General features: G+C 39.6%; 1 protein-coding gene across 4 annotated transcripts in view; it reads left to right on the forward strand.

Annotated features, from left to right (window-relative positions):
- Positions 1–14,952, forward strand: part of PLSCR4 (phospholipid scramblase 4) — a 32,772-nt gene that overhangs the window by 10,826 nt on the left and 6,994 nt on the right. For all 4 annotated transcript variants that reach the window (XM_029940809.1, XM_029940808.1, XM_029940807.1 and 1 more), the window contains 3 exons: positions 8,399–8,634; positions 13,177–13,219; positions 14,133–14,359. In XM_029940809.1, coding sequence (XP_029796669.1) covers positions 8,399–8,634; positions 13,177–13,219; positions 14,133–14,359 — 506 coding nt within the window. The remainder of the gene's footprint in view (positions 1–8,398; positions 8,635–13,176; positions 13,220–14,132; positions 14,360–14,952) is intronic.

The raw sequence follows: 14,952 nt of genomic DNA on the forward strand, positions 1-14,952 counted from the left end.
AAATGTTTATTTATTTTAAGAGAGAGGGCGAGAGGGCTCGGGCAGGGGAGGGGCAGAGAGAGGGAGAGAGAAAATCCCAAGCAAGCCCTGCAGTGTCAGATCAGAGCCTGACATGGGGTTCAAACTCATGAGCTGTGAGACCATGACTTGAGCTGAAACCCAAAGTCGATACTTAACCGACTGAGCCACCCACGCATCTCTCTACCATTTCTAAGTAACATTGATTATAAACCATGTTCTGGTTGTCTGGGAAAGTGTCTCTTCCTCTCTGTACCAAAAAACTAGCAAGATGTTAAGAGATATTCAAATCAAATAACTAGATAAATTGGAAAACATTATGGTATAGAGCATACAACTGAATTTTTAGTTATGAAATACAGTAACAAAAATTCATTGTGATCGCCACCTAGTGGTTGAACTATGTACATATCTGTGACATGCAAATTATGTCCCTGTGATTCACATGAAAGAACTTGAAATACTATAAAGTGTTTATCTTTAATTAATTTTTAATGTTCAATTATTTAATTTCTATTTGCATTATAGCACTGGACATGTGTTCCCACTGAAAATAATTTTGTCCCAAATATGTTTAAAAGAAGAGTTAATAAGGACACTTTTGTTATTATGTAGTTGATTTAAAGAAAAGAAATGAGGGATGCCTGGGTGGCTCGGTCGGTTAAGCATCCGAGTTCAGCTCAGGTCGTGATCTCACAATTCATGGGTTCGAGCCCCGCATCAGGACCTGGTGCTGACAGCTAGCTCAGAGCCTAGAGACTGTCTTCGGATTCTGTATCTCCCTCTCTCTCTGATCCTTCCCTGCTTGTACTGTCTCTCTCTGTCTCTCAAAAATAAATAAAAAACATTAAAAAATAAAAAAAAGAAAAATGACATAATTTCTTTTTTACTTAATATTTTTGAATGTTTATTTAATTTTGAAAGAGCAGGGAAGGTGCAGTGAACAAGAGGACAGAGGATTTGAAGCTGGCTCTCTCTCTCTCTCTGCCCCTCCCTTGCTAGAGGTCTTTCATTCTCTCTCAAAATAAAGAAATAAACTGTTTAAAAAAAGAAGAAATGGTAGTGTCTCTCTTCTCTTGGAATCTAGGTTCTTGGATACAGAGTGACCCATGAATATAAGATAGATTATGTAGATCATGTTGGCAGTCACCTAGGTAAATTTAGAGAAGCCGTCCAATACCGAGAACCCAGGGCTCAAGCTCATGAACTGTGAGATCATGATCCGAGCTGAAACTGAGAGTCAGACACTTAGCCAAATGAGCCACCCAGGCGCTTCTTTAATTTCTTGAAATAAAGAAGAGAGATAATATTCAAAATAAGTGAGAAAACAAATCTCCCCATGGGAATATAGTATGCTCTTTCTTTACCACACATAATTCAATCACGTTTTTTCCTTCTGTTAACACCTGTGAATAATACATATAACAGAAACCATTTGATTACATAAACGTGTATATAATTTTGCTTAGAAATATAATCTATACTGAATAGCCCCATAATCTAAATTGCAATTTTCTAATTTATTGATCTTCATATTTCATTACATGACATACTTTTTACGTTAAAAAATTACATGGTTAGTGGTGCCTGGGTGACTCCCTCGGAGTGTCTGATGTGGGCTGAGGTCATGATCTCGCTATTCATGAGTTCGAGCCCCACCTCAGGCTCACTGCTGTCAGTGCAGAGCCCGCTTCAATCCTCTATCCTCCTCTCTCTACCTCTCTGCTGCTTGTGCTCGCTTGTTCTCTCTCTCTCTCTCTCTCAAAAATAACATTTTAAAAACTCATATGGTTAATATTACAAGAATTAAGCAACTCACTCAAATGATAACACAGTATTTTTAAGATAGTTTATGTGACTTTTAGTTGCATTGTTTTTAATAGTTCAGGAAAAGGGGGTAAGGATGTATGATTTCCAGTCTAATTCGGGTGTTCTAAAACACAATTCTTACAGGAATTGAAGTTTATTCTTCATGACAAACTGAAACATGTAATTTCTTCCACTTTGTTCTAAAGACACTAGGATTTTTTTGTTTTTATTTTTTCCTTGTGAAGCTCTAATTTGACATTGTTTCTAGTTACTGTTATTTTTCTTTTAGTCTCTTCTGATTAGTCTCTCTCCAGATGTGTATGTCACCTGTCCTTAAAAACCGGTATTCCCCAGAGTTCGTGCGCTCCCCTGCCCTACCTGTCTTCTTCCACCTGTTCCATTCACCTAACCTTTCACACACTCTCCTGCCTGATCTCTGTAATTCGTCTGCCTTTGACCACTGAAGACTCCCTTAGCCCCCACCCATCTCAGTTTCCTGGGCTCTGAACTTGCATTTCCAGCTGCCTGTAGCCCACTTTCCCTGGAAGGACCCTGGATCTCAAGCTCAGTGTCTGCAGTTTAGCTTGGGCATCTTGCTCCGGAACTCACTCCTTCTATTCTTTCCTTCTGGAGGCTACAGGGACCCGCGTCAGAACCTGAGAATCTTTCCTCATATCCAGTCTGTTACTGAGATGGGACTGCCCCTTCAGTGTTGCTTATCCTTATGCTACTTACGACTTTCTGCATTGCAGACCTCCTCGCCTTCCGTCAGCACTCCTGCAGGCACCTCCTGCCTGATCTGACCTCATCCACAGAGGTTTGCAGTGTGAGTGCAGTGGCTTCGCTTTCTATTTTATTGGCATACAGTTCAGGTTCTTTGTACAAAGTATAGATCCTTCATAATCTTCACTCTCCTCCTTCCTCTCTAGCCGTCTTTGCTAAATCTCCATACATAACCTTGCCCCCTGCAATGCTGGGCTTCCCCCATGCAGCTGTTCATTTCACACCTACTCTCCCCATAAAACCTTTGCCCGTGGTGGAGGTGCAGGCTGGTCTGATGTGTCAGCACCAGCACTGCAGGGCACCGCCTCCGCCTGGGCCAGGCGCTGCTCCTCCAATCTCTTCACACAGTGTGAATCCGCCTCTGATCACACAAATTACTTGCTTCATGATAACCGTTCTCTTTTTATTTTTTTAATCTGTGTATTTTCTGCAGAACTGAATGTTTTTGAAAACAGACGTTGTCTTTCTACCCCTTTCTGTCTCTAGCAACAGGTACAGCAGCAGGTCCTTGAAATGGGCTTGTGGGATGTTTCCCAAATAAAGGAATGTTTGATTTATTTCATGGCCTTATTCTCAGAGATTATTGGACGAAATGGTTCTGCAATTCATGATGCTCATGAGTGGAGTCTTTATGAGTCACCACAATGTCCTAGAATTCTTGCGTTTCAAAAGCCACTCTTCCCTGTAATGCCCAAGTCGCCAGAATCTAACCCTCTGTCCAATTTGCCTTACTGGAAGTGCTGCCTGTTTTTATTTCTCATCCCAGACAACTTCTGGAAGTCTTGGGAAATGTCCCTTCCTGCTGGTGGTTGGTTTCTTCAGCATCGGCGGACCCCAGACCACCGCTTTGCCTCTGTGCTGGTCACCTCTTAGTCTTTCTGAAGCCAGCCTTCTGCCAGCTGAGCTGGTGTTTCCTGTACCGTGACGTCCCACAGGAGGGGGTGTGTGTGTGTGTGTGTGTGTGTGTGTGTGTGTGTGCGCGCGCAAAATTCAGCCCTAAAAAAACAGCTGCCAGCTAGAGTTGCTCTTCTAGACTACAGTGCCGTGGCCATCCATCCACAGAGTCCTACTTTGGATGTTCCTAGCCTCTTCCCAGCCTTTGATCTAAATTAACATGATTTAACTAAGGGTGCCCCTGCAGTCAGAACTCTTGAGTTTTAATTCTCCCCTATCACATATTGACACCATTGATTCTTCAGCAAGTTACTTAACCTCCTTATGCCTCAGTTTCTTCCTCTGTAAATTAAGGATAATAATAGTCCCTACCATGTAAGGTAGATGTTGAGTAGTTAGGACAGTGCCTGGAACATAAGAAAAGCTCAGTAAGTATTAACTCTTCTCTCTTTTATAAAAATCATAAACATAGTTTCCTCTAGCAGGAGTTCCTTCCTGGTGTCCATGGTATTCGGGACCTTGTTCTCTGGGCTGAGAGAGAATAGTCTCCACCTCAACCTGTCTTTCAAATTTTTTTCATTCTTTACGAGTGACCTTTTCAAAGAACAGTCACTAATGGACTGTTCCCAGTTTTCAGGAAATATCAGTCCCTGCCCTACACAGCTGTGTGGTGTTGCTTTTTGATATCAACGAGATACCGGCTTCCCCGGTCTGCAGACCCACAGCCCAGAGCCTGGGCTGCTTTGGGAAATACAACACCGTCAGAGGGGCTTCAGTATCACAGCCCAAGCTTAGCCGTCCTCAGCTTGTTCCCTTTAGCATACTTACTTAGACATGAGGTGAATCCTGGTTTCTCTGCCCCTAAACACCCCTTGCTGTCTTCTGTACCAACATCCCGTAATTTTGAGCACATATATTAGAAAACACAGATATATGCACATATACACATTATAAACAGTAATTTAATAAACAGCAATTTTCAGAGAGAAACTTAGTTTAACCTATATTAAGGTAAAATTTGTTTTTTCCCTTTGAGGAGAGTATCTACAAAACTATTCCCAACCGTGGTGAAAACAAACCTCTATGCATCACAGTTTTGTAACATTGTCTCTATCTTTTCCACTCTAGAATAGAATCTTTTCCTTCTTTACATTGGTTAAACAAAAAGGTCTTTAAATCACTGGCTTTCAAACACTTTTTTTTAAATTTTTTTCTTTTCGTTTTTTAAAGTACTGTCTACACCCAATGTGGGGCTAAACTCACAACCCCAAGATCAAGAGTCCCATGCTCTACTGACCATCCAGGTGCCCCCTCACATATTCTTGAAAACAATCTACTGTGACCCACAGTAAACATATATGTGGGTATATTCATATGTAACAATATTTATATGTGTATTTATTATATATATGCTACATATAATATTTCACCAAGCGGTACTCAGTTGTGAGTATACCGCATACAGGCAATACAGTGGTTTTCTATTTTATTTTATTCTAGTGTAGCAAATCTTATTTAAAAAATTTTAATTGTGAATCAGTAAATTGATTTTACAGCCTACTAATGTATGTACAGATTGTAAGATGCTATATTAGAACAGTGTTTCTCACTTAGTTAAGAATTAATGAAATAGCTATACTTAGATCAGACAAAATATACCTTACAGCAAAAATGATTAATAGAGATGAAGAACATTTTATAATAACAGCAGTGTCAATCCATCAGGAAGACCATAACAATTATGTACATCTAAAAACTGCTCCAAAATAATATGGAGCAAAGAATGACACAATTAAATGGTAAAATAGACAACTCCATAAATACCAGTTGGAGACTGCAGTACCCACTTCCAGTCATGGATGGAACAACTAAGCAGAAGACCAAGTAGGAACTAGAGGCTGTAAATAATCCTATCAAGCAAACTAAACAGATAAATGTATAGACCTCTCTACCCAACAACAATAGAATATACATTCTTCTTAAGTGCACATAGGACATTGGCTAGGATAGAGTTGCTGATTAAGCCATAAAACAAGTCTCAACAAATTTAAAACAACTAAAATCATAATAGATTTCACAATGGAATAAAATTAGTAATCAATAAAAATAGAAGGAATTTTGGGAAATCTGAGGAAATTGACACCCTCTTAAATAACTAAATGGGCAAAAGAAATCAAAGGAGAAATTAGAAAATACTTTCAGACAAATAAAACCACAATATACCAAAGCTTAAGGGTACAACTAAAACAGAGCTTAGAAATTTGTAGCTATCAACACCTATGTTAAAAAAGAAGAGGGGTGCATGGGTGGCTCAGGTGGCTGAGCATCCGACTTTGGCTCAGGTCATAATCTCACGGTTTGTGAGTTCAAGCCCTGCATTGGTTTCTGTGCTGACAGCTCAGAGCCTAGAGCCTGCTTCGGATTCTGTGTCTCCCTCTCTCTTTTCTCCTCACCTGCTCACACTCTGTTTCTCTCTCTTTCTAAAATAAATAAACATTAGAAAAAGTTTTTTAGAAAAACTCTCAGCAACCCAACTTTCCACCTTAGAAAGAAGCCAAACCCTAAGCAAGTAGGGAAATTTAAAGTAGAGGTAAATGAAATAGTGAAAACCAAGGGGCCACATGGACAAAACCAGAAGTTGGATCTTTGAAAATGTCAACAAATTGTGAAATCTTAAGCCAGACTGACCAAGAAAAAAAATAGATTCAAAATATTACAATCAAGAATGAAAATGGAGGCATTACTAAAAAGCTTTCAAAAATTAAAATGTATTATAAAAGAATACTGTGAACAGTTGTATACCAACAACCTGGAAAACCTGGAAGAAATAGACAAATTCCTCAAAAATACGAACAACTGAAACTGGTTCCAAGAAGAAATAGAAAACCTAAATCAAGCTATATAGCAAGTAAAGAGAATCATTTAATCATTAAATTAGTCATTTAGAATTTTCTGATAGGGGTACCTGGGTGGCTCTGTTAGTTAAGCAACAGACTCTTGATCTCGGCTTAGGTCATGATCTAACTGAGTTCAAGCCCTGCATAGGGCTTTCGACTGGCAGTATGGAGCCTGCTTGGGATTCTCTCTCTCTCTCTCTCTCTCTCTCTCTCTCTCCTGTTCTTTCTGCCTTTCCCCCACTTGCACATGCATGCACGTGCGAGTGCTCTCCCTCTCTCTCTCTCACACACAAAATAAATAAACATTTAAAAAAATTCAGACATAGTAAAGCCTAGGCCTGGACAGTTTCTTTAGTGAATTCTACCAAATGCTTAATGAAGATTTTAATACTAATCCTTTATAAGAAATAGAAGAATAGCGAACACATCCCAATTCATTTTGTGAGGCCAGTATTACCCTGTTAGCAAAATCAGACAAGGATATCACAAGAAATGAAAACTATAGAGTAATATTCCTTATAAATATAGATGTAAAAGTGCTCCACAAAATACTAATAGTATAGTAAGCAAATAGTAACCAAATCTAACAATATACAGTAGGGATTATTACCATGACCAAGTACAGTTTATCCTAAGTATGAGATAAAGTTGGTTTGTCATATGAAAATCAGTCAGTGTATGTACCATATTAATGGAATATAGTACAAAAATCATATGATCATATCACTAGATAGAGAAAAAGCATTTGAGAAAATGAAACATCCTGCATAATAAAAAAAACACTCAACAAACTAGGAATAGGAGGAAACTTCCTCAACCTAATAAAAGTCATCTATAAAAAACACACAGCTTAACATCATGTTTAAGAGCAAAAGTTGAAACCATTCCTCCTAAGGTCAAGAGCAAGATGGTATCTCTTTATGCCACTTCTATTCAACATTGTATGGAGATTTTAGCCAGGACAGTTTGGCAAAGAAAAGTAGTAAAAGTCATCCACATTGGAAAGGAAGAAGCAAACCTATTTCTGTTTGCAGATGACATGAGCTTGTATATAGAAAATCCTAAGGAATATGCGCACACACACACACACACACACACACACACACACAGTTATAAGAGTATAAACCAGTGAATTTCCATTTTGGAAAAGAGTTTGGCCATTTCTTCAAAAAATTAAGGCTAATTTCACTCCTAGGTTTATACTCCAGAATGGAAAACCTATTTTCACACCAAAACTTGTACACTAATTTCACAGCAGTGTTATTTACCAAATAAATAATGTCTATCGGCTGATTAATGGATACATAAAATGTGCTATGTCCATGCAATGGAATATTACTCAGTGGTAAAAGGAATGAATACAGCATGGGTAAACCTTGAAAACATTGTGCTAAGCGAAAGAGACTAGACACAAAGGCTACATGTTATGTGATTTCATTTTTATGAAACGTCCAGATTAGGCAAACCTGTAGTGGTAGTGGTTTCCTGGGGCTGCGGCAGAAGATAGGGAATGACTGGGTATAAACTTTTTTGTGGGGTGAGGAAACTGTTCTGGAATGATGTAGCCATCATGAGAAGTATCCCTTTAAAGTTACTATGTTAATGACCTTAATACTAGCAATAAATGATAACATAAATGTACGGTGCCAATTATGTGCTAGGTCTTGTTCTAAGTCCACTATAACTTAATGAAGTAGGTATATTATTAATATCTCCAAAGGAGGAACCCAGTAGAAAGAGATGCCAACACATGGTGTTTCAAATCTTCTATACCTTTGTGTAGAATAACTGTCTTCTAAGGTTTAAGAGGATTAGAGATAGTATGTAAAGCCCTTAGTACATTGTTGGTACATGGTACACATTCAGAAAATGGATCATATTTTATTCTTAAGTGGATGCTGTGCAGTACATGTCTTTGTTATGTAAAAGGTCATTCTAACTTCCACTGGGTTATAGTGGTAATAGTGTGTAATGTTTTCATTTGTTTTTGGGTACAGGACCCCCCGGACCAGCTGTCCCTCCGCCTGCAGGCTATGCAGGAGGCTCGCCTGTGGGATACAACAGCCTGCAGCAGCCCAGTACCTTCTTCCTGTACCGGCCAGCTGTTGGGGCCCATCCTATCCAGTTCCAGCCTGGCAAATACCATATGCCCAGTCAGCCTGTCCCAGTAACTTGGATGCCAGGGCCTCCTCCTACACCCAACTGCCCTCCTGGTCTGGAATACTTAACCCAGGTAGTCCTCACAAATCCAGATGATTTTCTTATGAAGTATGACTGGGGATCCAGCAAGAAGAGATACAAAGTAGATAGAGTAGACGAACATGAGGGGTCAGCGATGACAGAGGTCCAGTTCGTGAGACCGCGGGCATTGTGGTACTGATTTCAGAAATGTGCAAGGGAAATGTGGAACACAGGAATGTATTTGGTGGGATCGATAGGGTTTTCTAAAGGCTGAATGTTGAATTTTAAGATTTGATGGTGTCAAAGGCAGTTTCAAAAACAGGACTAGAGGACAAGCTTTCAAAGGTGCCAATTCTAATTTTCACAGAAGTGAAGAGTTAACATCAAGAAAAGCAACCTGAAAGAGAACAGAACAACTGTGAGGGAATCACTGGGGGCCTCTGCCCATCCTGTTTTCCTCTTTACTCACGATTTTCGTTAGCCACTCCTTGCCACCCTCCAAACATAAAATGTAAATAAAAAGAGGAGACCTACCAAGGGCTTTGCTTCAGGCCAAGTTACAGAGAATCCCTGCCCACAACACAGTTCTTATTTGCCGTCTATATGCACATTCTGGGGCGACCAGGATACCTAGATCAGAAACTGGGGCGGTATGTCAAATCATTACTCAGAATGGCGTTTTCAATACCACATGTCAGAAACTCAGAAATACTCCTTAATGAAAATAAGATAAAGCTAGTATTGAAAATTTCTTAGAACTTACTGAATGTTTGATTCTAGAAAAAGGAGGGGCACCTGGGTGGCTCAGTCTGTTAAGCATCTGACTCTTGATCTTGGATCAGGTCTCATGATGGTTCATGGGTTCGAGCCCCACGTTGGGCTCTGCACTGACAGTGCGGAGCCTGCTTGGGATTCTCTCTCTCTCTCTCTCTCTCTCTCTCTGCCCTTCCCTCACTTGTGTGTGTGCTTTCTCTCTCTCAAAAATAAATAAACTTAAAAAAAAAAGACAAATATCATATGACTTCACTCATATGTGGAATTTAAGATTCAAAACAAATGAACATAAGGGAAGGGAAGCAAAAATAATATAGAAACAAGGAGAGGGACAAACCATAAGAGATTCTTAAATACAGAGAACAAACTGAGGGTTGCTGGAGGGGTTGTGGGTGGGGCGATGGGACAAATGGGGAAGGGACTTTAGGGAGGGCACGTGTTGGGATGGGCACTGGGTGTTATACATAGGAGATGAGTCCCTGGAGTCTACTCATGAAATCATTAATATGCCAGCTAACTTGGATGTAAATTAAAAATGAATAAACAAGTGAATAAAGAGGTATTGAAATACATTACAAGCAAGGGACTTGCTAATTCAATACATGTCTACCCACATAGCCAACCAAATTTTCCTTGGAGTTGACATGTTTCTCTTTTCAATTTTATGTATCAATAGAGACCTTCTGAATCCTGTGCATTGAGAACCATAGGTACAGTGTTATAGAGTTGATATTTCAAAGTGAAAACAGTTGGATCACAAAAGTTGAGATTTTAAAAATTATATTCAGTTTTTGTTTTGGCAAAATATTGAAAAACTACGGTGCCAGTCATTCAAGTACAGTGGTAGACTCTACATTATTTCAAAGACTTAAAAAGTGTTTTATAGTTAATCAAGTTTTAAAAGCTCCTTTCTTATACTAGGTGATAAGTATAGAAATTGTCTTTAACGTGGAAATGATAAATTCCTTGTCCATTCCCTGAAATTCCGTATTAAACCCAAGTTCTCTGCCCCCGCAAAAAAAAAAAAAAAAGTTGTTTTAGAAATCCAAGATCTGGAGTCACTTCTCTTTTTTAGATGTATAGCTTTAATTTCATCTAAATATTAAAAAAACGTTTCTTAATTTTTTCTATTATTCTGACCGAAGTTAACATATTTTATGAGTTCTGTTTCCTTTTTCAGGAATGTTTTGAATTAAAAAACATAAGTGGGAAAGGAAACGAAAGTTTAGAGACAGACCTGATTTTAAATTCTAGCTGGCCTTCTTCCTCACTCTACAGCCTTCAATAAGTTTCCCAACCTGTTGGTGCTTGAATTTCATCATCAATAAAATAATACTAGCAATGCATACCTTATTGGATTGGTAGGAGAATTTTTAAGGAGCTAAGCTTTATCCTGTGCTTACTGTTTTTGACACAGAAGGCCCATCCAATGGGTGGTAGCTGGGTAGATGGTGTTTTTTAAAAATATTTTTTAAATATTTATTTTTGAGAGAGAGAATGCAAGCAGGAGAGGGACAGAGAAAGAAGGAGACACAGAATTTGAAGCAGAGTCCAGGCTATGAGCTGTCAGCACAGAGCCTAACGTGGGGCTTGAACTTAAGGAACCATGAGATCATGACCTGAGCTGAAGTTGGACACTTAACCAACTGAGCCACTCAGGTGCCTCTGTTGGATGTTATTAGTTGTATGCACACACCTTGTATGCAAACTGAAGGCAGAGCCTGTCATTTGCTCTATCATTTTCCTTATTCTAGCCTTTTTTAAAAAAATAATTTATTGTAAAATTGGTTTCCATACAACACCCAGTGCTCTTTCCTACAAGTGCCCTCCTCCATCACCACCACCTCTTTTCCCCCTCCCCCTTCCCCTTCAACCCTCAGTTCGTTTTCAGCATTCAATAGTCTCTCAAGGTTTGCGTCCCTCTTTCTCCCCAACTCTCTTTCCCTCTTCCCCTCCCCCTGGTCCTCCATTAGGTTTTGCAATCTCCTGTGCAGATTCTGCAAATAATTATCAGGACTGTCAATACTCTGGAGCATCCAGAGCAGCAGGATTATATTCTTTCTAGAGCATTGGTTTGGCCAGTGACTCCATCAGTTTGTTAGAGAACTGCTCTCTGAACAGCCATGGTGTCTTCTGGACAAACTCCTTTTTTATATTAACAGGCCTTATTTCTTTAGACTACTCAGCAGTGGATGTTTTTATCAACATCCTTTACTTTTGGTTCTGGATTTTTAAAGGAACTATAAACCACCTAGTGACCACATTTTGATATTTTATAAGATATATTTACATCCCCTCTCCTGATTGTATTTTTATACCAGAAAAAAATGTTTAATGAAGGAAGGGTTGTATCCTCTGCATACCCTCTGTAATCAGTTATACCACAAAACATTTATGTCTAGTTATTTCTAACTTTCCTTATTACCACATTCATGTACTTTTTATTAGCTAGTGTATTCAGTGAGTATTTGGTGAAATATGACATTTCAGGCAATATTATGTTCTCAGGAATTAGGAATGATCTGTATTATCTAAAATTATGTAGAGGGGCATCTGGGTGGCTCAGTCCAACTTCAGCTCAGGTCATGATCTCACAGTTAGTGAGTTCAAGCCCTGACTCTGCACTTTCAATGCAGAGCCTGCTTCAGAGCTTCTGTCTCCCTCTCTCTCTTCCTCAGTTCATGCGCGCACGTTCACGCAGGCACACACACACACACACTCTCTCTCAAAAATAAGTAAACATTAAAAAATTTTTAAAAATTCGGTAGATGTGATTAGTCTGTTCTCAATAATGTTTCTTCTTTTCTGCTAGAATATTCTCAACTATGTCAGGTAATGAGCCCATCAAACTGTCAGACTTTAGAGTCATTCCTAAGTGAAATTCAGGTAGAAGTTTATCTAGTGGTTTTCCAAGCTCCCTTTTCCAGAGATCCCATCCCAGACTGTTTCCTCCCCTTTGCCCTAATCCTAATCACATGTTTCCAGCCCTTGTAGACCCTCTCCTTTAATTGAAGTATGCATGAAAGACCCTGGCAGTAGTAACTCAAATGATTGGAAATCAGTGTGTGAACATCTTCCAGAGGTACCTATGAAAATAATATAAAACCAGATACTCTTGTATGGGTCCCCTGGCTGATTTTCTCCCTGTAAGCGCTGGGAAAATAGACACCTCTGTGACTGGTCCGCGTTAAATGGTCTTGAACTTCAGCAGCTCTAGTCTGTAGGTGACATGGCAATGAGACCAGTGAGTTGGGACTGAACTAGATACATTCTGTGTAAACACCACTTCTTCCGGATGCCGTTACTGCAGCGGGAAGATGATTTTCTTTTTTTTTTTTAATTTATTTTTTTAATGTTTTATTTATTTTTGATTCAGAGAGAGACAGAGCATGAGGGGGGGAGGGGCAGAGAGAGAAGGAGACACAGAATCTGAAGCAGGCTCCAGGCTCTGAGCTAGCTGTCAGCACAGAGCCTGATGCGGGGCTTGAACCCACGAACGTGAGATCTGACCTGAGCCAAAGTTGGAGGCTTAACCGACTGAGCCACTCAGGCGCCCCGGAAGATGATTTTCTGATATACCGGGCACCTGTTTGCCTTTTAACGTAGTAGAACCGGAGAAGGGTGGTTTCCCCATCTGGACAGCTCTGCGGAACAGGTGCAGCCAGGCTGCTTTCTCTTGCTAGTTGTTTTTATTCCATTCAATTCCAAAAAGATATTTTGGTTTCAATTGATATCCCTTTCATCAGTTCCTTTTCTAATGTTGATTTGATTTAATTCTGTGATTTCTGTTTTTCCTAATTTGTTTGTTTCATCCCAACAGCTGGACACCATACACGTCCTTCAGCATTTTGAGCCTCTGGAAAGTATGTATTTTTTTGTAGTGTTGAGCAGTATTTGAATCAGGTGGAAATTTGCATTACCCAGTATCTCGTTCCTTATTTATATTGATCATTTCTTAGTGGTTCAAAGTGAAAAGACAATTTTCTTTTACCCTTTCAAGAAAGTAACAAGGAATTTTTTTTTTGTATAATTTTATTTATACATCATACATTTGTAGACTTGAAAAAGGCTTACATTTTATCTGGTCAACCCCCATGCCCTTTTCTGCATATTTACCTTTCATAGAAGAGGAAAAGAAGGAGCCAAGACACTAAATGAGTTCCCCAAGGGCACCACATCAGCTAATGAGTGGTAGCACTGGAAGTAGAATCTAAATCTGCTGAGTTCTAGTCCAGTATCCTTGCTTTGGAAGTAAAACGGAGCTACAGTAAACCTAATGGCTGGTCTCAGTTCATCCTCACCAGGTTATTAACCTTCACTTTCCCACCAGATCCACACATTCATTGGACCACCACATAGAGTCTCTGACTTTCTTATTTGCAATTAGTAATGACCCTGGTCGTCTCAGTATATTTCATGAGCTGATTAATTTATGGCAAAACATATAATCTCATTTAAATGCCTTTTTAATGAAAGCTTTCTGAAGTTTGATACAGCAGGAATATAGTTTCAGTCTTTGCTTTTATGTGGAAAAGTTTTAAAAATCATTTTATACTGACCTTCTTAAAAGAAATATTTTCAATTTTCAAAATTACTAGATATTTTTTGGGCAAGTGAGTTATTTGGTGTCTTCATCAATTGTATGTAATTTACTGTAAAATTTTAAAAAGCTATTTTGCTTTTAGCACCTAAGAAATACTAAGAAGTCCAAAAGGCCTTCTTGAGGCCCCTTTGAACTGCTTCTAATTTAAAGTGGCCTTTTCATTTTGTTTTTAGTGATCACATCTTTTGAAACTAATAATGGATATGAAGTTAAAAACAACCTGGACCAGATGGTTTATGTGGTAAATGAAGACACAGACGACTTTACCAGAAATGCTTATCGGACACTAAGGCCCTTCGTCCTCCGAGTCACTGACTGTACGGGCCGGGAAGTCATGACCATGCAGAGGCCTTTCAGATGCACCTGCTGTTGCTTCTGTTGTCCCTCCACCCGGCAAGAGGTCAGAGAACGCAGGTCTTCCTGATCCAGCTTTTTACAGCATCGTTGTGCTCCTTCCAGAATGACACATGGGGGGGGGGGGTCACGGGCTCTGCTGCTCAGACTGAAAGAAGAGAGTGGGGGTGGGGGACACCAAATTGTCTCAGTTGAGGAAAATCACAGAGGCTTTTTCTTGTGGGTTGTCTTCTGGTGCTAATTGGGGGGTCAGGATCAAATTAGGGTTGTTTATTCTGTGACCACAATTCTTTTTTTTTTTTTTTAAAGTAGTTTATTGTCAAATTAGTTTCCATACAACACCCAGTGCTCTTTCCCACAAGTGCCCTCCTCCATCACCACCACCTCTTTTCCCCCCTCCCCCTTCCCCTTCAACCCTTAGTTCATTTTCAGCATTCAGTAGTCTTACAAATTTTGCATCCCTCTCTCTCCCCAACTCTCTTGCCCTCTTCCCCTCCCCCTGGTCCTCCATTAGGTTTCTCCTGTTCTCCTGTTAGACCTATGAGTGCAAACATATGGAGTCTGTCCTCCACCTGACTTATTTCGCTTAGCATGACACCCTCGAGGTCCATCCACTTTCCTACAAATGGTCAGATTTCA

This window comes from Suricata suricatta, chromosome 5, assembly GCF_006229205.1.
Source record: "Suricata suricatta isolate VVHF042 chromosome 5, meerkat_22Aug2017_6uvM2_HiC, whole genome shotgun sequence".
Classification (NCBI taxonomy): Eukaryota; Metazoa; Chordata; class Mammalia; order Carnivora; family Herpestidae; genus Suricata; species Suricata suricatta.